Source organism: Lathamus discolor, chromosome 15 (assembly GCF_037157495.1).
Source record: "Lathamus discolor isolate bLatDis1 chromosome 15, bLatDis1.hap1, whole genome shotgun sequence".
Taxonomy (NCBI): Eukaryota; Metazoa; Chordata; class Aves; order Psittaciformes; family Psittacidae; genus Lathamus; species Lathamus discolor.
Genome location: NC_088898.1, coordinates 8,946,797 through 8,971,847, shown reverse-complemented (window position 1 = coordinate 8,971,847; position 25,051 = coordinate 8,946,797). Strand labels below are relative to the sequence as shown.

The 25,051-nt window shown below is 45.1% G+C and overlaps 1 protein-coding gene across 1 annotated transcript; it reads right to left on the bottom strand.

Moving 5' to 3' along the window:
* Window positions 1-5,132: 5,132 nt before the first annotated feature.
* Window positions 5,133-24,689, bottom strand: TNFSF15 (TNF superfamily member 15). Its single transcript, XM_065695602.1, has 4 exons — window positions 24,244-24,689; window positions 17,704-17,755; window positions 17,125-17,172; window positions 5,133-12,114 (listed from the first exon to the last, which is right to left on the bottom strand). Exons 1-4 carry the CDS (start codon window positions 24,490-24,492, stop codon window positions 11,684-11,686), a joined length of 780 nt encoding a protein of 259 aa, XP_065551674.1. The 5' UTR covers window positions 24,493-24,689; the 3' UTR covers window positions 5,133-11,683.
* Between the last annotated feature and the right edge of the window lie 362 nt (window positions 24,690-25,051).

Genomic DNA, 25,051 nt, shown 5'->3' with positions numbered 1-25,051 from the left:
ACCCCTCAGCCAGTGTAGGAGGGGGAACTCCAGTGTCTGAGACTGCTGAGGGCTCCCACTATCCCCTGACCAACAACCACTCAGCGGGTGCCAGAGGGCAGGGAGGAGGTTAGGGGGCAAGTGGGGGACTTTGGAAGAGCTGTCTGATTTCCTTTCCTTTCCCCACCACAGGTTTCCTGTGTGACTCCAGACGAGTCATTTAGTGTCTCCATGGTTCCCTGTTTGCAAAACCGGACTTTCCCTACCTCGTCGGAATGATACGAGAATAGATATGCTAATGAGCCTCGGATACTCTCTTGATGTGGACTGAATCCAGTTAAATCAGTACCTCCTCTTACTAGAGAGCCAGAAACATCCCGATTTTCTGGGAATACAGGAGTTATTCCTAAGAAAACAAGTAAGATTTTGGGTGGCTACACCAGTGCACACGTGGTGTTTGGAACTCCTTCCCAATCACTAATTGTCATGTATAAGTCATTGTAGTTTGGCTCTGTTGCTGCTTTAGGTCATTCCCTGTGCAGACAGGGAAAACAAAGACTAAATTACAAGTAATATATTCTCCAATGTAAGCAGTATATGGGAGCACAGAGCTCACTTGTGAAGGGGAAGTCATTTGACATCTGTGGATGGGGATAATGGCATAATTTACAAGGAAGTTGCAGAAGCCTAATGGCTGGTTCTTTTTCACTGCATCCAAATCAGAGCAAAAGGGCAGGTAGAAAAAGCATTACAGAAATGGGAATCTACCCATGGCTTGGAGGCTGAGGAGAGCGACCCAAGACATCTCAGAAGAACAGAAAAGCACCAAGAGAGTGCTTATGCATTTTGGAGTTGTTTTGTCAACTGAGGTGCAGCATAGAGAGATGCAGACAGAGCCTGAGTTGAGTTGAGTTGAGGGGGTCTTCCCAAGGCAGTGACAGATGCAAGAGGGCTGATGTCTGCCATAGGGAGGAAGGTGTTAATGAGAGCTAATTGTTTCCATTAGCCCTGCCTGCAGGTGTGAGCATTGGAGGGGAAGACAAAAGGGGGAGTGGGAAAAGAAGTGGCTCTCTTGGCAGTGGGTTACTGCAGGCTGGGAGTGGGGTCTGCAGTAGATGCTTCGGCGTGCAGTGAGCTTCAAGTGTCTGGATGTGCTGATTCCTGAAGGTATGGAAGGGAAACTGAGGCATGTTCTATGGGATGGGTGGAGGGGAAACCGAGGGAGCCTGGCTGCTCATGGTCATGTTTTAGTCTCTTTTTTTCATTTACTCAGTTCTGGCTCCCTTTAGTGCCCTAGTAAGAAACACTCAAGCAACAAGTAATGCTTATGAGACATTCCTGTTGTGTGCAACTCTGAGTTAGTGCTTTGGCTTCAGCCAAAGGCTTCCTCTGGACCCTGTCCACATAAGCAATCACTAGTGATGACTACAGAGTGAGTGGGACATGCTGCTCTGCTCCCTGAGCCTATTGTTGTGATTCCTGGAATTCCTTGTAGATCCCTGCTGTGGGAAGGCTGTGCTGTGGCAGATAGCAGCCTTCTGCTGCGCTCCTCCTTGACCCATGGAGCATGGCTCTCAAAGAACTGCAGGGTGGGATCCTGGTTCTGTGACTGTCCCAGAGGGAACAGGGAAGAAGGGAAAGAAAAAAGGAAACACTTTTGACGAAGAGTCAGATGGAAAAGGCCACAAAGGGGAAACCGCGACAAGCAAGCAATGCCCTGTCTGATGGCTGTTTTCTGTCTCACAGGTCTGAGATTAATGACAGTGGGGTTTGGAGCAAGCTGCTCTAGTGGAAGGTGTCCCTGCCCATGGCAGGGGGTTGGAACTGGATGACCTTTAAGGTCCCTTCCAACCCAAACCAGGCTGGGATTTTGTGATGACATACAAGAATGAGGAAGATGGCATGATAAAAAGAAGTAACATTTGTTCAGTAGTATTTATTATGCTAGCACTTACTGGTGACCTTTTTGAGCAAAGGTGTTCCTTTGACATAGGGTGCACCCTGCTCACTGCAGGATGGCCTCATGTGGTGCAGTAAGCCAATCACCCTGTGGATTAGCATCTATGCTAATTCCTGTGGCTTCTGGTAGCCAAGAAGACACACCGGTTGTGTCCTCCCACATGGATGTGTGAAGAGACGGTGTGGTTTCTGATGTGGTTCCTTTCATTTGGTGCATGTTGCTGAGTGATAAACAACCAGAAACACAAGTGCTGACAGGCAACTGTCATGCTCAGAAAGGAGAACCTGTCCCAAACTTGATCGCATGTCTCCTGTGCTCCAGGTTAGTGCTGCAGCCCCAGGCTCATAGGCTGTTCTCATCTTCGGGTTGAATCAGGTAAAGATTCACTTACACAGAAGGGAAAGAATTTTAGGAATCTTCCTCAGGAAACTGAAGGAACAAATAAGGCATGCTCAGAATGTCATTAGTCATTTTGTGGACCTGATACTGATGAGTTTGTTACTAAAGCGAACAGGTATGGATGTACCCTCTGAAAACCCTGCTATGGCAGATGTAAGAATGGTTGCAATAGGATGGGAGATAAATGAATCAAATAGTTGTCAGAACACTGTTCTCTCTAAACAGCATATTCTGCCACTGTTGTTCAAGTATTGGCTGCAATAGACCATTGGGCCGATATTTTGGAGTGTTGCCTATATCTTTAAGTATCTTCAGTCTTTGATTTATTGTGAGAATGAATCTTCTGTCTCTTCACCTCTTGTTTTGCCGTTGTGGTGTTTCTGGAGCTGAATCCTGATCTGAATGCTCTGCTTGCTGCCAGTACTGTACTAGTAATGCATGAAAACATGGCAGTTTTGCTTCTGAGTTGTAGATGGTTGCTTACTTCCCAGTTTGGGGGAAAACTACTGAACATGAAATATTCCCAGATGCTGGGGTGGTGATTTCTAGGGCCACTAAAGGCTATTGGATACCGGCTTTGTGAAGCATGAGCTAAAGTTATTCATTTTCTGCTGATTTTTAAGCTGTGTGAACATAAACCTAAATGAATGAGCCTTGATTTGTTTGCACCAAATCTGACATTAGGCTGGCCTCAATGTGCGATGAAGGTGAAATAGTCTCATTTGTATCTTCTGCTGCAAAGGGAAGGGTGTCCTGTGTGTCAGCAGAGGGACCTTGGGAACTTCTGGAGTTAGGAGATGCAGCTGCTTCTGAAGGGATAATAGAGGGTGTAGAGAGTAGAGACTGAGTTGAGGGGCCACGGTCCTTCATAGGAAGATGAGCATAAACTCCTTTATTATGAGACAGCTTTAGCGTTTGAAGATTTGCATCCTGGCAATGGACAGGCTTAAAGAGAGGGTGGAGAAACTACATAGCCCAGACCCACTGGGCTTGGGGCGGCCTAGGACCCTGCCTGGTGTCCCCTCATCCCTGTTGTTCTGCAGTGATCTGACTTGGGTTATAGAAAGTAAAGGAGAATGGAGCGTAGCTCAATCCTCTGAGGTTTTCCAGAGAGTGTACAGCAGGAGCTGGCAGCAGGATAGTTTGCCTTATCCCTTAGGAGATTAACGCTGTGGTGGTGTAACACTTTTCTGGGAAGAATGGCCATAAATATCTTCTTGAATATGTGATTGTAGTTTAGAAGCTGGGGTAAGGAATAACGGATTTGCTTACGTGAGAATTAGCTGCAGTTGATGGGTAAATATCCTGTGTTCAGCTATGATGGTTATTTTTCTCCTTTGTAGTAGCTGGTGCAGTGCTGTGTTTTCAACTTCAGTCTGAGAACAATGCTGATAACACACAAATAAGGCAGTGTCTGGTTTCAATGGGCCTAGAGATCTGTATGCAGATATCAGAGTTTTCCACATGCTGCAATATCTTTCTTACCTTCCCACTAGATAACTCAGTAGGAAAGAGGAACAGTCCCATTGCTGTAGGAAAAGGCTGTTTCAGATCTCCCTGGTTTTGTCTTAAAGAATCCCCTGATTCAAGTACTGAAATCCCACTTCCTTTTCTTCAAGAACTGAAGTCACCTTGCTATAGGGTCAGGGCATGGGCAGCACTTAGAAAGGATGCCATTTTTCATCATTTGCTTTCAGGTACTGATGAGAGAAAGGAAGTGTGGTGAGCAAACCTTTATTTTGTGTGACTTTTTTTCACATTACCATGCCCTGGCAGCTTCTTGCTTGCCGATGCCTTCATAGTTTCCTTCCACTTCGTTCTCTGCATGCAGATTTACTTTTTCCTTTGGTATTTTTACAGAAATAACAAGTTGTGGGGTTGGTGAATTGAATCCAGTTGTGAGAACTAGGAACTGAAGACTTAAGTATTTTCTGAATCTATTCTGAATTTATTCGGATTCTATTGTTCTGCTCCAATGTGAAATGCTAAAAAAGAGTCAAAACACAGTGAGGTTTTACTGAATAATCTTCTTATTGTTGAGCAGAAGGGAGTTAAATGAGAGGTTTTTATTCTAAAGCAAGGTACAACGTTTTTGGGATGCACTGAGAGAGTTTCTTTGGAGAGAGACGGATGTTGTTTAGGGGTGTTTGGCACCATTAAAACTGAAGGCGAGTTTCACCTATTTCTAAGAGAAAAAGGTTTAAATCGGTGTGGAACTGGGAATCATGGAATCACAGAATGGTTTGGGTTGGAAAGGACCTTAAAATCATCCAGTTCCAATCCCCTACAACGGGCAGGGACACCTCACATTAGACCATGTCACCCAAGGCTCTGTTCAGTCTGTCCTTGAACACTGCCAGGGATGGAGCATTCCTGACTTCTTTGGGCAGCCTGTTCTGGTGCCTCAGCACTCTCACAGTAAAGGACTTCCTTATAGCTAACCCATGCTTCTCATGTTTAATTTTAAACCCATTCCCCTAGTGCTCAGTCGTATGTCATTGCCCAGAATTCTCTCTTTAAAGCCCTTAAAATGAAGTTTTGTAAAAATGCCTGAAACTTGACCTCAGATGAATTTGTCTCATTTGGATTAGGATAAATAATTTTCTGTTTGTGTATTCTGTATGCGATTAATAGCTTACATAAAAAATCCCCAAACCCTACACATCTGAGAACCTCTGTAACATGCATTACAGAGCACACTTCAACCACTCTGACATGAGTAAATACCTGCTTTTCCCAGCTGTAAATATGAGCACTTGGTGGGTGTTCATTAGAATGAAGACAGACTCAGGAATAAACATGAAACAAATAAAATGCTTTTATTATTTTTTTTGCTTTAAGACAAAGTTCTTTAAAGAGCTATTCAGGAACTTCATTGTCAGAAAGCATCAAAATCATTCTCTAAAATAAATAGCTATTAAGTATGATACAGCTAAACTTTATACCATGGTTTTTACAGTTTCTCTCACATAAAATTAAAACAACCATATGTACAGTATCAATAAATATGCAGCAATCACTTTCAGTGCCTTTTTGATGTTTTAATACCAAACTGTACAATCAATGAAAGAACGTTTCTTTGTGCAAGAATGAGAGCATCTGGAAAGCTAGTTCAGTTCATTCATCAAAAACCCCAAACACTCCTGACTTATGGTGCTAAATGAACCAGGTTGTAACTTCTTGGGCAATGCCTTTCATACTGTTCTGAAGCATTTAGCAATAATATTTCTGAGGCAAAGTGAGTTTGGAGCTGTCACTGTTGACAAATATGGCTCCTGTTAGTGCAATTCTGAATCTAGCTTTGGCACCATGCCTCAGAAACAAACCCAAGTGTGGAGTCCTCATTTCCTTTGAGAACTTGTCTGATGGATGCTGAGTGTGTTAGAAAGCACGTCACTTATTCAGCTGCCTGACCGAGAGCTAAGATTTTTATAGCATAGGACTTCCTGTGAGAGCAGATCATTTCCATTTCATCTCATCTTATGCTCCATCCTGCAAGATGCTTAGGGGACAAAGTCTCCATGCCCTGCCAGAGCTCTTCCTAAATGCTGGACATATTAATGGTGACACTGAAAGTGTCCCCAGCTGGGAAAAGGGATCTTCATACAAGAACAAAGCTGGCAAATAGCACACCCAGATGCGGTTGGTCATCTTGGCCAAAAGATGAGAGCTAGGAACTCTCATGGGTAGTGTTCTACTCTGCAGGATGAATTTCACGGAGCAACAACTTAATCATATGAAAGTGAGGTTCTCCTTTCCCTCAGGATTCATGTCCACATGTATATTTGTTAATGCTAAACCCTGCAGAGATTCAGCCTTGCCAGTATTTGGCCAGCTTTATCCAGCCAAATGAGTGCAGTGCAGTGATCACATTCACTGAGTGCTGCTATTATCTTACTTGCATTTAGTTAAGAAAAGACTATGCACATCCCTCTGCAGCCCTGGGAGAGAAGCACCTCTGTTATCCCCACCTTTCCTAGCTTATGTAGCCTTTCAGGAATATGCATCTCTTCCCATTACCTGGCTAGAGAGGGAGCCTAGAAAATTGTTGAGAATAGACACCTTTTATATGGTTAAAGGTAGACAAAATGAAGCACAATGCTCAGTGGGGGAGGCTGTATGTGCCACTTTATTTAGACCACAAAGATGATGCTAAGCTATTACCCTAGATGTGCAAAGCAGAGAGTAAAATGGCAATAAATCAAATGAATTCTGCTCAGCTCAAGGTAAAACAGAAAATAATTGGAAAATTGTAATTTATTTTTGCTGTTCTTTTAAATGTGAGGTTGCAATTGGATTAAAAACCTCAACCCCCTCAATCTTTTTGGCGTTCCAGGAGAAAGCAGTTTGATTCCTATTCTCTAATGAAATATTGGCTCATCTACAAAGGCTGCATTTGCAGGTGGATGGAAACCAGGGTAAATACATCCTCTGTCAGAGTTCTCAAGTAAAAACCTGCCTTAAGCCTTTAATCAGAAACCTCTTCTGAAGCAATTCAAATGTGACACTCTGAGTTCCAGCCAGGAAAACAAAAGAAATTTTGAAAACACAAAATAATCTGGGTGAAAACTTCTCAATTTTGCTACTGTAATGAAAGAATTTGCATTCTTGGTAGCAGAGGAATCGAAGTTAAAACATCCAGGATAAGAAATACATAGCCAGTGGTTGCTGCTACTTGTCTGACAGTGTAAGGACAGCAAAGTTTGAGCTAGAACAGGGCCAAGGCTGTCCATAGCTTGGCTGCCTTCATTTGACCCTCATTTGGCCAGGATTTCCTAGCTTTGCTGTGTGTGGAGCTGAGCAACAGAAAGTATTCAATCGCTAAGCTGTCAAGGAGCTGTTATGCATGGTTATAGATAGGGCAAACCTGGCTTTTTGGCAGGGTGGCAATACTGTGGCTCCTGTCTCCCATGGGCGCTCAGTGGGTGCAGCTATGATGCAGTTTCTGATGATCATTGCTTTTCATTTGGACTTGCTTTTTGAACATAGACTAAGAAATAGCAAAAAGAAGGAATCAGCTTTTCCCCACCCTGCCAAGGAAATCTGCTCAACCTTTATGGCTTTGCCTTCTGTCTCTACAGAGGGAAAGACTGACTCAAGAGTTCACTCTGATAAGCGACCTCTATCAGTGCATAAAACAAGGATCATTCATACATTAACACACAAGAAATAAGTTTCATATCAGCATCATCTGGCTCTACTGGCTCACTCCTCTTAATTGTGCCATTTGGTTAGAGTTTCTGAAACCAGGATCAAAAGTTGTCACATTAATTAACTTGCATTTTTATTATCATAAAGCTTGGAAACATGAGGCTAAGTCAGTTCTACTGGTAAAAACACATCAGTGCTGAAACACAAGGTATTAATTCAATCACTCATACAAAATTCTTTACAATAGCAAAATGCTATACTGGTATCTAATACCCACATCTGGGCAAAGATTCTTGACATTTCCTGATTCTTCTAAAGAATGAACTTTCTCCTCATTTCTCATCTGAAATGATGGGCCATTTAGGAGATAAATAATATACAGCACAGTGTGGTCAGTTATACCATACAGAGGTGAAAAATTAGATTCCCCCAACTTCCCTGCCTACTGGTGTGCTTATCCTAAGAGCTACTGAACTGTTAATGTCCAAACTCATCTCAGCAGTATCCTTTTCATCATTTGGGTTATGTTTTGCTAAGGAACATAAACCTTCAACTTTACACCTCTACACCCTAATCCTGCCAACATACATGTGCTGGATATGGTCCACATAAGTGCTCCTTGATTTGGAGGGTTGCTCCTACAATGGTGTAGTTGATGGTGGCATAGATAAAACATTTTATCCCCTTTTCATGTGAGCAATGTAGATTTTTATCCTTCCCATACACCAAACAGGAAAACTGAGCTTGCTTTGACACTGATACCCCTCTAGCCACATGCTCGGGACTAAGTACAGCACAATTATATGTTGGTAAGATTGGAGCTGTGATCTTATTGCTTGATTTACATTGACTTCTTTATGTCTACGGAGAGAAAGTTAATGCTTATATATCAACAGTTTTCTTTCAAGAATAGTAGGTAAGTGGAACTAAAAATGAATCTGCATTATATTTAGTGTTAGGTTTTTGGGGATCAAGGAGATTAAGGAAGGAGAAAGTTCCTAAGAATTGAAGTATTTTGAGCAGGCTTCACATAGATGAAAAATAATAATAATAATAATTTCTTGCAATGGTTTTGTTCTGTTTCCTAAATATATATAAAGGGTCAAACCCTGAAATCACGTGTTTTTAACTCATTTAACATGAGCTGCCTCTTTTACCCTTTTTTCTCTAGCTTGGATTTTTTTCTTACAACTGTTTTAGTTTCACATCCACCCAAACCAAAACATGTTTTCAGTCTGACCACAGACGGAAAGGCCACTTGTTCACATGGCCAGACTGCATTGTCCTCTCATTCAATCGAAAATGCTGATGCATCTGCATTTTCACTTCTCTAGAAATGATTTGCAATGAAGATGATTTTCTAATTCACTAAAAGCAAACTTCTCAGAACACTTCAGTCCTTATTTAGGTTTGGGAAAAATCTGAGCATCCACTTCATGGATTCTGCCTGAGATATTTCCCTTTAAGCTCATTCTCTGCCTCATTTAGTTGGCTTTACTCTGACTTTAAGCCATTGGCTTCTGTGGAGGAGGATTTGATGTACCACAGGGTCAGCATCATTCCCTGCATATTTGTTCTATTTGTTGGTCACTATGACAAAAACATTATTAGCACTCAGAGCGGGGGGAAAAATGGGAGAGAGGATTTCCACTAGGGTAGATGTGCGGATTAATATGTTTGCACCACTTTAAAACAAGTAATGCCAAATATATTACTATATGTAATTTAAAATGTGCTAGTGTTAAATATACTAAAAGCTGTTGTGGGTGTAAAAGCCGGCTCTAACAGGACTACAATAAATATCCTGGTGCCATGGATAATGAATCAAGAAAGTCTCACCTGTAATGGAGTTGCAGCAGGCACTATTCTGCTTGTGAAATGCACTGTTAGTGTATGGTGGACACAAATGGTGTGCCTTGTGGTAGAAAAGGCTTGTTATTGTCAGTGGGCTTCCTGGAACTTCTATGGAATACATACACACGTGCATATTCCGTATATATGTCTGTATGTGTGTATATACCCCATAGAAGTCTCTTTTATTCTTTGCAAAAGACTGCATTCACCACTCCTCTCCCCCAGATCTCATATTTACCATCATTCAGAGCATGAGGCATTAAGGGATGATGACTTTGATACAGTTTTCATGGTAATCTGCTGTACAAGCAGCATTATGGCCTCGGAAGGATGCTGTCGCATCTCATTTGTAGAAATAAAGAGATTTCTGAATTTCTATAACTGTCTCAAACCAGCTAGAATTCGCACCCTGATTTTTCCCAAGGATAAACCAAATCCATCCTACATAACACTTCACAGAAGCTTTCCTATCTAGTTGCTGAGAATCACCTGTCCCAGACAGGTCACTTTTAAATCCTCCATGTATGAGATTCACCATGTGGTTTTATGGTCACTCCAAGTTCCTCCCTAGCTTACAGGGTTTTAAAGAGCTCTTAGTTTCTTTCAAAAATGTCTTTTTCCTTCCCCCTTCATTGTCATTTTCCTGTGCTTCAGCTGTGCTACTGACTTTGCCTTGTCTGCTCAAGCAGGTCTTTCTGCAGCAATACCTTATCTCCTGCTAGGAAGAGGCTCGCTGTGGGCAAAGAAGCCTGGTCTCTCTGCTGTTTCAGCTGCACATGGTCTTTTCTGCAGCTGGGATCTCTCCATCACAGAACTTCTTTGCCCATTTAAGCTCTTCAGCTCGAATCAGTGCTATGTATTCCCCAACCTCAGCAACTCCCTGACACTAACAGTGGGCACTACCACGGCTTTGAGTGGAAATGAGGCAATCAAACCATGTTGTCGCTTCTGGCCAAAAGTGGGAAATGGAGGAAATCCAATGAGGTGAGGAAGGAAAGAGAAAAGATGCAGAGAGTGCATCTGGTCATTGCGAGAATGACTGGGTTGTAGGTGCTCATGTGTGAGACCTCGTTAGCAGATTGGAGTGTAAAGTCCAAGTCTATGAGAACATGACTTGAGTCACTGTCAGTGATCTATTTATTGTGGAAGGAGAAAAGCTGGGGAATTTCCCTGAGAGACAGTAAGGTCTATGAAAATAGGTCTATGAAAAGTGTGAGGTGGGGAGGTGAATATTCTTGAGCTCCACCCCTGCCCATGGCACGCAATGATGGTGTCTTTGGAACTAACCTTGTATAAGGACTGTTGGTTGCCAGCCTTCACTCAGGGAAAGGCCGGGGAGTCTCTTGTGGTTAGGGGACTTCTGCAGCATTGGCAATGGTTGCAAGGGGGAGCACCAAGACAGTGATTTCTTTGGCTGCACTTGCCTTGAATTAAAACATAATGGAAAGCAAAATGTTGCAGAGGTTTTCTATCAGCAGTTCAGTGGTTGGTTTATGAAGTGTGGGAATTTTTGCGACGTGCCTCTCTGTGCCTTGTCTATTCTGTTTTCCTAATGTTAGGACCTAGCAGGGATAGGTTTCATGCTGAAACAGAAAGTGTTCTTGGGGGGGGGGGGGGGGGGGATCAAAAGTAGCTTCTGCAAAGCACAAGATACAATTTAAATCCACTTTAGAGGGAGACTGAAGGGATTAATGAAGCAGTTGATGATCTGAGCTTTGTTAGTGCAAAGTACTGAGCAAATCCTTTTAGAAATATCAGTCTGTTTCTATGGTTCTAGAAGGAAATGATGGAAAGGAGTTAGCTTTTAGAACTGAGAATCTGAAGAAGGGTCATGCAAAACTATACTGGAAGTGCTGGAGAAAGTTCAAAACCACTTTTCTGTGGTTTTAGTTTACACATTGGAGGTGGAGTTAGTGATGCAGCCTAGCTGCAATATTCCGGATCAATAATCCCACCCACAAATACAAACTGCTCCTCCTCATCTTGCAAAGTTTTGAAGAGCTCTCAGTTTTCACTTTCAAAAATGTATTTTTCCTCCAATCCTGCTTTCATTTTTTTCTGTTTGGTTGGTTGGTGGGTTTTTGGGGGGGTTGTTTTGGGTTTTTTTTGGTTTTTTTGGTTTTTTTGGTTTTTTTTAAGTCATTTTTGCTTGTTTCAATTCACCCTACAGCTTCAGCTTTCACTACCCCTTAATGTAAGGCTGCAGATAGCTGCAGAGAAGTGACAGTACAGAAGGATAACAGCACAGAGTTCGCACCCCAACATACACCCACAAAGCCAAGATCCAGTAAGGTCACACCAAGTCCCTGATGGGAAGACCGTACCAGCTGCTGCCAGGGACTACAATAAAAAAGCACCAAAGAAAGTTATGTGCTCCTTGGTGTAATCCACCAGCTTGATGTCACTAACATTGACCATTAGCCTGTCTCCTACTCTTAAGGAGACCACAGCACCCAGATAAATGGGCTGGAACCAGTTATTTCCATTTTCACTGAGGGTCTTGGTGCCAGTCAGCAGATCGGTGGGCACAGGGTAACTGTCAGTGACTTTGGTGATGATCTCAGTGACAGAGTTTGGTTTACTGTGACTTTCAATTGGCCCTCGGAAAGTGACCTGAGCATAGACATAGTAGTCCCCAGACACAGGTATCACCAGTGAGTTGCTGGAGTAACTCAGGTTGTTCTTGGTAAAGGCCAAGCCTCGCTTGTCTTCCCACTGAAGGATGGGCAGATGGTTTCCCGTGGTGGTGGTGGTGAGGTCTTGTTTCTTCACTGTGGGAAGAAGAAGAAGGGGTGGGTTAGTCCGCTTCCTCCAGCGCTATGCTGTAGGATGCAATGTGAGATCTCTGCTTCAAAGGGTGAACTACTTAAATGGGGTAATAAAAATGCTAGGACAGAAATGTTCTTATTTTACAGCTTGAAAGCTGAGATGAAGTGGCTGCAGGCCACCTATCCAGTGGTGGTTTTGGAGGGTGTTCATAAGGCATCCAGACTGAGCAATCAATCAGGAGCTAAAGTCAAGGATGCCTTTGGAAGACCTTGGCTAGTACAGGCTACCTGAAGGAGTATGCTGTAACTGGATATCCTAGTTGTGAGCAGATCCTGAATGATGAAACTGTCTTTCCTGAATGCTGAGTCTCATGGCACTGCGGAGCAATACCCTGTGTAGGATGTGTATCCAAGGTGCTATCTTACCTATTTACAGATTAAAAACCTTGTCTTTAGGTGAAACCAGTGCTGGGGCAGTTGTACATAGTTGCCATGCCTGTAGCTAATGGTTCAGGACAGGAATAAGAAATATTAAGGCATCATTTTCTTCAGTAGCTATAGATTGCAGTTATGTTTCTTAGATGCTACTGTGCATGCAAACATTTCCCCATGATCAGCACGATCTATCACCAAACACTGAGACACTTCTATTCCTGCCATCTTGCTTCTGAAGGATGTTAGGTTTTGTTAGCCCTTGTGTCAAGCTTCATGAATGCTCTCAATTAAACATTTTGCTTAGAATTGCCCTTGGTTTACCAGTGTCATTTGATTTCATCAAGCACTCATAAGACCCCACTGTGCTTCAAGAGGCCCAAATCCAAAGCAGCACAGTACATTTAGAACTATTTTCATCTCTTTCTTTCTTTTCCTTTCCTTTTCTTCGATGCTTTGCTAGAACAAAACCCTAAGCTGTTGTCAGCCTCAGCTTTCTCCAGACTTTTTCCCAGTCTTGTGGTTAGCTGATCACAAGCAGAGCTCTAAGCCAGACCTCAGCATCAGTCTTTTCCAGGCTGAGGATGCTCCCCTGGCTGCAAGGGTCTCAGGATGAATCAGGGAACTGCTGCCCTATTTCCTTTGCCTCTCCTCTGCTCTTTCAGTTTCTCTCACACAACAGCCAGGAGAATAAGTCCTAGACTTATTCTTACTCATTTTTTAATGCAGGGAAGCAAAAGAGTTTTCTCTTCTCTTTACTGTCTGCCACATGAAACTATTGTGGTAAAACAGCAGCTGAAGCAGTGGACAGAAAGAGGATAAAAACCATTCAGGTTCTGCCAGGTATTAAAATGAACTTGAAAAGTTAATCTTCAATGCTGAGAAAGACTGAGGCAACTGATTTCCAGGAAACGAGACATTTTTTGTGAGCTTGAGTTAATGTTTAAAGTTTATTTTGATTCAGCATTTGGGGAAGGGGCACATCTGCATGGGCAGGGATGCAAATGGAATGCAGGTACTGATTACTCTGATACTCTCTTGACAGTAACCATTAGGTTTATCCTGGGTGAAATGAGATTCAGAAAAAGCAGTGCGCTCAGCTCCCAATGGCATCTATTTCCCTCTCTCTTCTAGAAATCAATAATCCCTAAAGAGACAGGAAGGTGTTAAGAGTGTGATTTCTTTCATATTCTCTGAGTAGCACAACAAAATAATGGGTGTTTTTCAGCCTGCCTGTCAGTGCTGCTGAAGTATCAGATCTTTCTGGTCTTTCCCCAACAGGCGAAGTACATGAGGGGAGTATTTCTGTGTAGGAGGGATTGTGGTAGCAAGCCAAGCTAAGTTACAGCAGTATTATAAGGACTAGAAGGGTTAGAGCCAATGGAGCTTTTCCTGGTACAGAGGGAGAGGAATAAAAGAAAGTGGAAGTGCTCATGGTCTGCCTCCATCCTCATCTACTTCTCAGGGTGTCTAAAGACAAGTCTGAGTCCTGGTAAAAGCTCAAGTAGCATTAGGGTCACTATAAGGTTTACAAGAGGTTGGAGTAACACGTCTCAGAGATCTGTTGGTAGCAGCTGAAACATTGTTTGAGATGGGAAGGATCAAAAAAGATCAGAAAATTCCCAGAAAATGTCCTGGGCTCTTTTCCATCTTGGAAATTTTGGGGGGAAATTGAAGAGAAGCTGCATGTGAAATATTCTTCTCCATGTAGAATGACGCAGTGCATGTCAGTGACAACCAACTCTCCAATGTCTTTTATAACTAACAGGCAGCTTAAGTGAAGTACATGATTTCATAACTTCTAGAATTAGGCAACTGTAAGTTTTACAGCTACAACCTCCCTTTTAGGATAAATCTCACTCTACTGATGCTCTCTATTTTCAAGTTAATTAATTTTCCCCATGCTTTCAATCCTGATCAAGGGGAAAAATTCCTATTCAAATGCCTTTGAATACAGCACATCTCCTTTTCTAGCAGCATTTGTACTTTGTAGTTTTCATTTACTTCTTTTGCAAATAGATGGAGCTACACTTCCTATCATGCTAATCCCTGAAGTCAATGAAATCTGCTTTTAATAAGGGGCTCATTGCTACAGTTCCTTCAACTTTCCTGTCCACTATAAACTTTTGGCATCTCTTACATGTGAAATTATTTCTCCATTCCCCAAATCATTTTGGCTTAGTCCCTTGCTGAAGAATCCTTTTTGCTTGGCAGCTTTTGGGTACGTTTTGGGATGTATTGTTGAACTTGCAGGGTATCTAAGCTCTCATTGGTGTGAAAACCTGATACTGAACACTGGACTCTGAGGCCAGAGTCTGGGTCTCTGTGAGAGGTTAGAGTCTGAGTCTCCTGCTGTAGTAAAGCCCTTGAATAGCATGTACTGCAAAGTCCTGTGGCTGCAGGGCTTCTGTTACTCAAGACTGCCCTGGGAGTTTAATAACTGCCCTTAGAAAGGTCATCACTCCCAACAATCAAGTGGAACCAGAAAGTAACCAGATTTAGTGGAGCGCCTGGGGGCCATTGCATAGTAAGTGTGAGCCAGGTACCTCAGTGGGGTTTCTGCACCATGCCACAGGCTGGTAACAAGAAGGAACAGGCATTGGTCTGCATCGTGACCCAAAGTGCAACCAAATGAATCAGAGAGGGGATGATGGCATGGCACAGTCAGCACATGTTACTGCGCAGGAGAGAATGGGGATGAGAAAAGTCCTAGCTAAGTATTTTTCACTAGCTATAGCCAGCCAGGAAGAAGAGATCTTCATGGCAGTTTGGATAAGTTCAAAATGCTCCGTGTGTGTTAAAAAGACCAAAGCAGGTGAAAAATTCATCATAAAGGAACAGAAGTGAAAACACTGAGTCATTCCGCTATTGCTAATTCAATGGCGCATTGCTGTGAAAGTGCTGTGTCTAGTCCTTGTTCCTCTCACTCCTTTTCTCACCTTCAGATTATACGTCTAGAAGGCTATATGTGTCAGAATATATGTGTGGGAATAGAGAGCTGGAAGAGGTTTCCTACAAGCGAGAGTCTGTAGTCTACCACCTTATGTCCCATAGACTTGAAGAATAATTGTTCCTTTTTCACTTTCTATGCATGAGCCATGGTTTCTGGGAAGAGAAGGGGGCACCCAAGAAATCATCATGCAGCAAATTTGAAATAACAGGAAATATTTCCTGACTGTGATGCACTGCTAAGCTTGGGTACTCATTGCCACAGGGTTCAGCACCAGAAATAAGACTGGGCTAAAAAAAGGGTCAAAGATAAGTTCGTGGAAATTAGGTTCTCTGATGGCTACATAGCACTGCAGCCTCTTCATGCAGAATCCCCTTAGCTTTTTCTTTTCATGCTTGCTGCAGCCAAATGTGACTGCCCCCTCTCCCTAGCATGGGGGAGAGTTGGGAAGTGGAGAGACTTACACTTGCAGACATGGTCCTTTTGCTGTTTCAAATGTGTACTTTAGCAAAGATATGATTCTGAATAAGGGCAGGTCAGTTTTGGAGCTCTAGCAACCTGCATGCGAAAGGGGATGGGACCAAGGAAGGAGCTTGTGGATTAGGGAAAGTAAACTACGCTGGGAAAGAAATCACCTCTGGAACACAGATTGATTTCACCCTGTAGGTGAATTTGTGTGAAGCACGTCTTGCACGTTTCAAGTTACTGACATGCTGCCCTGGTACAACTACAGGGCACTGGGATCACCCCTGTAGTGAGGTTTTGAGAGCTGTAGGTTGCTTTGAGTCGGAGCAGCTGGAGTTTCAGCATTCCGCTCCATCCACATGGGAACCAGCCATGAATTTTTCCTCTTTCCTGGAAATAATGCCTGTATTTTCCAGGTGGGGCGAGCTGGTGAGGATGGGGGAAGGCTCAGGACAGTGTCCTTGCTGTGGTGACAGCTACACCTTCAAGGCTGAGGTGGTGAGATGGTGGCCTTGCAGATGCTAGTAGCCCCTTAGAAACATATTGCAGCCTACCCTGCAATAGAGCTTTGTGGCAGCACCTTCCTAATACAGGATGAGGGCTTGGACAGGTTCACCCTTCCTTTTCCATGGGAAACAGGAGCAGTGTGATGGCAACATGGTGTTGAAAGAAAGGTCTTGCAGAAAAATGAGGTCTAAAACTGATCTTATTTTACCCGATTTTCTCCCAAAACTGGTAGTTCTTCCCACTTCACTGCTCCATGTGGGCTCCTTTCCTCGACTTTTCTAAGGGATTCAGCAGATCACTAAAATACCAGGGACTTATCGAAGTACAGTTGCAACAGCTGCTCTTTCAGTGGAAGAAACATAGAATCCTAGAATCCTAGAATGGTTTGTGCTGGAAAGGACCTTAAGATCACTTAGTTCCAAACCCTCTGCCATGGGCAGGGATGCCTTATTCCATCTTGGAAACGCAGCAACACTTCCGTTGACTATCTCCTTTGCAGTGCCTTTCCTACAAACACAGCCTGCAGTCACTCTGTTTTCAGCAAGGCAGAGCTGATGATCATTTTCCTTGCAACACCTGATCCTATCAGATCCGTATAAACTGAGGTGACATCTGCTGGAATACTCATGGGAAGCGCGTCATTTTTGAACAAACATTACCTGTCAGGTGAGCTCTTGGCTTTTCAGCACTGGGAAGTGTATCTGTAACTGAGGGAAAAAAGGGAAAAGTCATGAGTAAGCATGTTTGCTGCTATTCAAGTCAATGAGATGTGAGTGGTGATCAGTGCTGCTGAGGAAACCTGCGCAGCCCCTTTCCATTTCTGCATATGAGCCCGGAGTTACTTGCTGAGATTGGCACCATTGAGGTAATAAAATCCCTTGGCATATGGATGAGCTTGTTAGACCTATATTTCTGGAGGGTGAACTGAGGGGAGCTGTGGTGTCCATGGATCAGAGGGCTGTGTGCATGGGCTCCTGAATCCATGTTATGCTGATCCCAGAGAGCTGCCGGGGATGTCTGTGCCTGCATTAGAAAGAGCTTGCCCAGTCCTGGGATTAGGAGTGGCTTGCACTTTCACTATGGCCCCAGTTATCTCCCTGCATCTTGTCACCAAGGTTTGTTTCTGTCTGCCCTGGCTTGTTTGGCTTGGGAGGGGTTTGGGTGCTGCGGCAGTGATTGCTAAACCTCAGCACACAAAGGTGTTGGGGATGGGGGGGGGGAAGAACAGACAAACTTACCGGTATCTACTGCCCGTTGCTTCAGAAAGCGGGAGCCCCTCTCTTCTGTGACCTGCAGAAGAGATTCCAACCGGTTAGTTCCAGGCTCCAGGGTGTACAGCACCGACATAGAGGGTCCTGTTTGTGTTATCCCAGAAAATGGAATGTGCTACAGTAACATTACCGAGTTCAGCTAGAGTTTTTGTGTAAAAGGACAAGCCCTGACAAGGCTTTGCTTCATTGCAAGAGGTTTCTGCTGTTTGAAACTACCCGTGTCTCTGAAAGGGTGCCAGGGACAGGAGCTGGGCTCCTGTAGTGATGGTTGTGCTCAGCTCCAGTCTTGTTTAGAGGCTGGACAAGCCCTTGGCACGGCTGGGAGAGGACTGGCAGAGCGGCTGGTGTGAATTAGTGATTGCTAGCCCCCCGCTGGGATGGTGACTCCATCCAGCACTGCTGGAGCACCCCTGCTGCTTAGAAACTCTCCTGTTCCTCAGTCTCTGCAGAGCAATGTGAGCAATTCCTCGCTGTCTCAAGACTGTCTGGAATGTTGGGCAGCCTCCTTAGAGGGTGGAAAGGAGCTGAGCCTGTCGGAGAGTGCAGGTGGCAGAGGGTGAGCTCTGCAGCTCGCTGATGCTCTACCAAGAGACAGCAGGGTGATTCACAGTTCCTTGCCTCTTACATTTTGGTCCCCATCACTCTCACAACCCATCCCTGTGCCAACATGCAGTTGCATAGCAGCAGGACATGGCCCCGGTCTGCACCAAGCAGTTCTGATGTTTAAGTCGAGCAGTTCAAAGGGAAGCTGCTGTCTGCCGCGTGCCTAATAGGGGTGGTCCTTCTGAGTAATGCTTGCAAACAGCCAGTGGCTTCTTGCCAAGTGCCACTTCTTTTATGGCTCCTAACAGCAGGATGCTGTGGGATGCTGACTCTGGACCCGGCCTCCCTGCTCTGTGAGGAGCATCCCTTATGCTTTCCCCAGGGCACAGTTCATTGCAGGTCTATGCCAACAGTGTGTCTACAGAAAGAACACAGTCTGGGATATGCAGCCAGCTCAGGGCTGGCTGTCAGGAGCCCTATTACTCAGTGTTTGTCAGGAGCACATTGGTCTGATACCGTGTGTTTTATGAATAGCTGCAATAAATACATCAAAAAGAATAAACTGTCACCGCTCAGCTTGCAGGCAATGATTTGATGCATATTACTTCATAAACAGGCTGAAATAATATTAACACATGGATGATGAAGCTGTCTCCTGGTGTCTGTGTCCTGCACAACTTCAAATACTGCAGAAGAAGTAGGAAATAGATAATATATAGTGGCTGGGGGAAGAAGACTGGCTTTGAGAGGAGAATCACAGGCTGCCTGGGTGTGGGGACTGCCAGCCACACTGGTAAGCCCAGAGCTATTTTAAGGTTTTACTAGCAGAGAACATCCTGCAGAAAACCATCATTTCTAAAACAGTTATTCCAGTGTGCTGGAATAAAATGGAGAAAGAAAACAGCAGGGAAAATCCTCTTCCAAACCCTTCACCACCAAGGGTCCTGTCTCCTTGTTGTGGCATCTAAACATGACTGTACTTCTGATGGGACACAATCATAGGCAGGTGATGTGACATTGCCATAGCCAGGTGACTTTGTCCTTCCCTTGGTGGGAAGCACAAGATGCATGTGGGGGATTTCCCTCAAGCATTCCTCCCTTGTGTTGGGACAGACGTGTATGCGAATGAGTTGATTTACACCATTATTTATGTGACACTTCCTACATATTTATGAAGTGACATGATTTCTAACGATGCTCAGTACCGCAATGAGCTGCAAATCAATCACAAACCTACATTTAATCATGTAGCTTCAGTGGGACTGTTTAAATATGTAGAGCCTAGCTTCCGCTGAGGTACTGTAAATAAACTTGGATGTTGCAATACAAACAGAGATGATGGGATAGTGGGAAAGACAGCAAGAAGAATTCTGGGTTACTTTGAGGTTTTTGGTTTGGGTTTTTTTTTTTCAATAAAGAAAAAGATCGCGACTGAAAGCTGAGGAGCAAGCTGCATTCGGAGATGCTAAAGAGCAGTATGACGCAGTAGGTAGAGCAGGGTGCTGCGAGGTGTGCAGTCGTTCTGTTGCTTGGTAAAGTTGGGGTTCCTACTTTTCTAAGGGTGCTATTTGATAAGAATACATATTGCTAAAGCCAAAAAGAAAGGCTGAAAGTCCTCGCTCACACGCTTTGCCTCTTGCACCTCCAGCAAGGGTTGGGCTATATGGTGGGGAGCTGCATGGGAAAAGCAGCTTGGCATTGCAGGCAGAGAGATTAATAAGCAAAATATCCCCAGCGCCTCCACCTATCTGTTTTTAGGACAAAATACTGTTTTACGGGCAGGGTCTGTACAGATCACACATGGCACATGCACACAGAGTTTTGCCAGCTCCAGAGATGCTGCATGGCCTTCGCTGGGCAGTTTTGGTAGGGACCTGTCCTGTGCCACTAAGAACTAGCTTTGATGCCCTTCAAGGCCCTTTAGGTACAGGCCAGGGGGAATGGCTTTAACCTGCCCGAGGGGAGACTGAGCTGAGCTCTTAGGCAGAAGCTCTTCCCTGTGAGGGTGCTGAGGCGCTGGCACAGGGTGCCCAGAGAAGCTGTGGCTGCCCCATCCCTGGCAGTGCTCAAGGCCAGGTTGGACACAGGGGCTTGGAGCAAGCTGCTCCAGTGGAAGGGGTCCCTGCCCGTGGCAGGGGGGTTGGAACTGGATGATCTTGAGGTCCTTTCCAGCCCTAACTATTCTATGATTCTATGATTTTATGATTCTGTGATTCTAGAACTTTAAAGTCTCTCTTGTACTGCAACAGCTCCCTTCTCCATTGCAAGACTGACATGGCACACAGGTTCCTGTCAACCCTTTGAACAGGGTTTAAAATTTCCCTTTGCACTGCTTGTGGTCCTGGCATGCCAGGGATGCCAGGAAAATAAACCCGAGTAACAACATCTCCAGAGCACAGGACTTGATGCTCTGCTTTGCTGGCCTAGCTGAGCAGGTTGCTAAGGCAGCCAGAAGATGCTCTCCTGGCTGCTGCGCCGTTCCCATGGTAGACCTGTGCACTCAGACTGAAACTTGGCTTCTCTTTGGGGAAGGATACACACCATTCCTGGACCTTCCTCTAGAAAGGCATCATTAAAGCCTTTCACAGATTTCCTGCTGCTAACACCAGCCATGTGTCATTGCTTAAAGATCCCTAGAACCTTATTTCCTCACCTCGCTCTGCCCCAAAGAACAAAATAACATGATTTATTTTTTCCAAAAGGGAAGCAGTGTAGTGAGCCTGGAAGGTGTCCAGGGAGGAAACTCACCAGCACACTTCAATTATTCATGCAAGACGCATTATACCATCAGAGAGAGCCGGTGGCTCACCCGTGTTGCTGTGACACCATAACTTGCCCTGCTTTTTTCTGAAAGGGACATTTCCCAAGGAAAAGGTGTCTTTGTGTCCCTTTGGAACCAGAGTGTGGCACCGCGTGCACCCACATAGAGGCAGAGATGAATGAACTGCCTCACCCTGCAGACAAATGCAAGAGGCAGAACCCTATTGTACAAACCTTCCCCAGCTCCCTTCCCACTCCTCCTTGCTCCAGGAGGATGGGCTTCTGCTTTTCACCTACTGCTGAGTTCCCCCCTTCCCACTGTCCCAATGCACATGAAGCCGATAATCTGGCATGTGCAAGCTCAGCTCTGGTCCTGGGCAAGAAGAGGACCCTTATGAGCTTGCTGATGCAAGGGTCAGTGGGCAAACATGCATCTGGTGCAAACTCGGGTCTGCCCACTTGCTCCCAGTATGCCCAGGGCATACACACCCCAAAACCAGTGCCACAGAGAGCTCTGACACATTCACCTGGGCTCAACCTTCTCCTTCTAGGTAGGATTATGATTGGAATAATTAGATATTAGGTCAAATATTAATATTAGATTAAATATTAGATATTAGAGAGGAGACTGAGCTGAGCTCTTAGGCAGAAGCTCTTCCCTGTGAGGGTGCTGAGGCGCTGGCACAGGGTGCCCAGAGAAGCTGTGGCTGCCCCATCCCTGGCAGTGCTCAAGGCCAGGTTGGACACAGGGGCTTGGAGCAAGCTGCTCCAGTGGAAGGGGTCCCTGCCCGTGGCAGGGGTTGGAGCTGGATGAGGTTTAATGTCCCTTCCAACCCAAACCATTCCATGATTCTATGATATGATTCTATCATTCTGGTTTGGGTTACCAAAGGGGCACATGAGGAAAGCGCATCCTTTAACAATCCAGTTGTAACACTTAAGATGCAGTAGGAAATGCAAAAAGTCATTTTCTGGGAGCCTTGATGCCTGGAAGTGTTCCCATAGACTGAAACTCCCTACAGCTGTGCTGAGCTGCAGGGCTGAGTGCCTGGGCTCAGCGTGACACAGCGCTATGGGGGATTAACAGAAAGTCACATAGGCAGACAGAGCACTTTGCTGCGGGACAGCACTGGTGACAGTCACCAGCAGTGAATGGAAAGCAGGATCCAGCTGAACTGCAGCTCCACCTCTGGCCTTGGCACGAAGGCAGCGGGCAGCCAGCCAGCCCCAGTGATTATTCTCTTCCTCACTGGGACTCACAAGAGGCTGTAAATCATCTGATCACCTCATTGCATCACTGTGGGAGTACCATGCACTAACAATCTGTGCATGCACATGGAAAAACACACTGGTGTAGCCCAGGCTAGAGCAAACCTAATGGCTTAAATTGTGCTTTTCCTCTTCAGGAGCCAAACCCACTCACAGAAATACTTTGGTAACTCTACCAACAAGGTCAAGAGCCAGGAACACATTAGCCCAGTCAGACAGGCTAACATTTCCCTATTATTTCACTCTAAGATCATTTCAAGAACTGAACTGCTCTGCTCTGTACAGCCTCACAGGGCAAGGCAGCTGAGACTGCCCAGAGCACCTCTTCACTCTGTGTGCGCCTGCTCTACCTGGCCTGAATCAAAGTTACAGATTGGTTTGGTTTGGAAAGGACCTTAAGATCATCCAGTCCCAACCCCTGCCACGGGCAGGGACCCCTTCCACTGGAGCAGCTTGCTCCAAGCCCCTGTGTCCAATCTGGCCTTGAGCACTGCCAGGGATGGGGCGTTTGCCACTTCTCTGGGCACCCTGTGCCAGCGCCTCAGCACCCTCACAGTAAAGAACTTCTTCCTTATCTCTAACCCAAACTTCTCCAACCCAAACTTCTCCTGTGTAAGTTTGAACTCATCACCCCTTGTCCTATCGCTACAGTCCCTGATGAAGAGCCCCTCTCCAGCATCCTTGTGATAGCAGTAAGAGGGTCAATGAAGTAACATGCATTTTCACATATGCAAGAAACAAATAGGCAGATTTAACAGCCCTAGGTACTACCCAGGCCTGATGCATCTCCTCTTAACTCTGCACAAAGGTTTAATAATAACACAGAAGATGCTGCACCCTAAGGCCAGCATCACTTGGGTGCAAGAAGCAAGCTGTGCAGATTCATGCCAGCCCGTTTGAGTTCATCCCTGTGCAGCCCAGAGTGCATGTGTGCAGCCGTGAGTATGGCTGCCATGCTCTCCAAGCATCCTTAGGCTAAATGTGTGTGAGGTTAGAAAGCTGCCTTCAAGGCCACTTGCTAACACTGCTTTCTTTTTTGTGGATCCTAAGTGAGCATAGAACAAGTAGGATAATTACTGGGGGAATTTCAGACCTGAAGCTAAAATTCAAACCATAGTTCTTCCAACCTGTAGGTGTATACACATCATTCTAGCATGGGGCAGTCCTCCTGAATTCATAGTCTGCTGTGGAAATAGGCACGTGTTTGCAGTCTGGCACAAGAAGGAGTGAGATGACATAGAAAAACATTAGAAGCAACCATAGCAGCAAGCTTATATTGCTAGGAGCAAAGTGAGTTTAGCTGCTTGTCAAAGGAGGTGAGCAGAGGAGATCCTTAGATCTAGAGGAAGTTTTGATGGGAGTAAAATTGGGATGTGAAAATTAAGGTTAGACTCCTTAATTGTCTGAAATCATGCCGCTGCAGGAGTTTGTACTACTAATAAGCAAGAGCTGTATCTCTCTGTCCAGTGATGGATGATGAGTACTGACCTGTTGACATCACCAACACAGTCAGCAGATGTTTCTTGAAATAGGACACTGGGGAATTCTCTTTTCTTAACATGAAAGAAGGGAAGAAAATGAACTATAGTGTCAAAATCTGGCTGAGATCAGTGGAGAGGCACTGATTTCCATCAACTAGCCATTTTTCTTAAGTGTTTCCTGCAGCACATCACTGAAAGTTTTGAAGCTGTGCCTTGTGCTGTGACCTCAATGAAATTAAGAGGAACAGAAACCGTTGCCTACAAAGACCAAACTAAAATAACATTTATCCTAGGCAGATTTGCTCTGAGTAAGGAAGAAGGAATGTAACGGCGAGTTTCTTGCATTCCCTTAAACATGAGAAACTCATGAAGAGCATAAAAGAACCAAACAAACCCAACCCTGAACACGCGGGACGTAGCGCGGCAAGATAGAAATCAGCTGTCAATCTCTTACCTGTCCAGCACAGGAGCTGGGTGCTCTGAGGTGTCCAACCAGCAGGTAGGCAATGGGCAGCACGAGGACCAGCACGGAGAACAGGCACAGCAGCACTGCGCACCGTATCCTCTTCAAATCCTCCCTGAGGTGCATCCTGGCAGCTGGGTTGGTCCCAGGAGCCACTTCTTCCATGGTTATCTCAGCCCCACGGTCCATGCCAGGGCCCGGTGTGCGAGCTGCTGCTGATCCTGGATGAGAACTGGGCATGGCAAAACCTCCTCTGGTGTCTGCCCTGCATGGAGACCCCCATTAAATAAGAGCTGCCCCGAGTGTGGGAAGGCACCGACACACACACCCTCCCTCCCAAGGAATGCACCGCCTACAATAGAAACCTAGCTCAGGGAGAGAGAGCACTGCGGCTCCCCGAGCTCCCCGAGGTGCCTGCTGCTGGCCTCCCTCTGCCTTTTTTTCCCCCTTCTGTGCAGAAGGAAGCTAGGAAAGTCCCAGTGGGTGGAACCAGGATAAACCCGGCTGCTGGGCTGGATAAACTTGAAAGCTTTTCCGCATGGCAAAGGGAGCATGAAACCAATGGGAGTGAAAGTGAGAAGTAGGGGGAGAGCAAGAGCCAATTGCGAGCGTGCGGTGTCCCGGAGCCCAGCAGTTTCAGCACAGCCCCATGAAGAGAAAGGAAGAGACTTACAGAGAGTGTGAGGGTATTGCAAGGGACCCCAAAGAAGGAGTCTGGTTCTCTGGAAAGTTGCTTCATTCCTGTATCTTAGCAGAGTTCACAGCAGGCTGCAGCCAATGTACCTTTTGCACTGAACAA

Bases quoted from the DNA above. Each gene is read 5' to 3' on its own strand.
- TNFSF15 (XM_065695602.1), bottom strand. From the start codon at position 24,492: ATGCCCAGTTCTCATCCAGGATCAGCAGCAGCTCGCACACCGGGCCCT. The intron at 17,756-24,243 runs GTAAGAGATTGA...TCTCTTCTGCAG, and splicing joins CCAGCTCCTGTGCTGGACAG to GTCACAGAAGAGAGGGGCTC. The intron at 17,173-17,703 runs GTAAGTTTGTCT...TTTTTCCCTCAG, and splicing joins GCAACGGGCAGTAGATACCG to TTACAGATACACTTCCCAGT.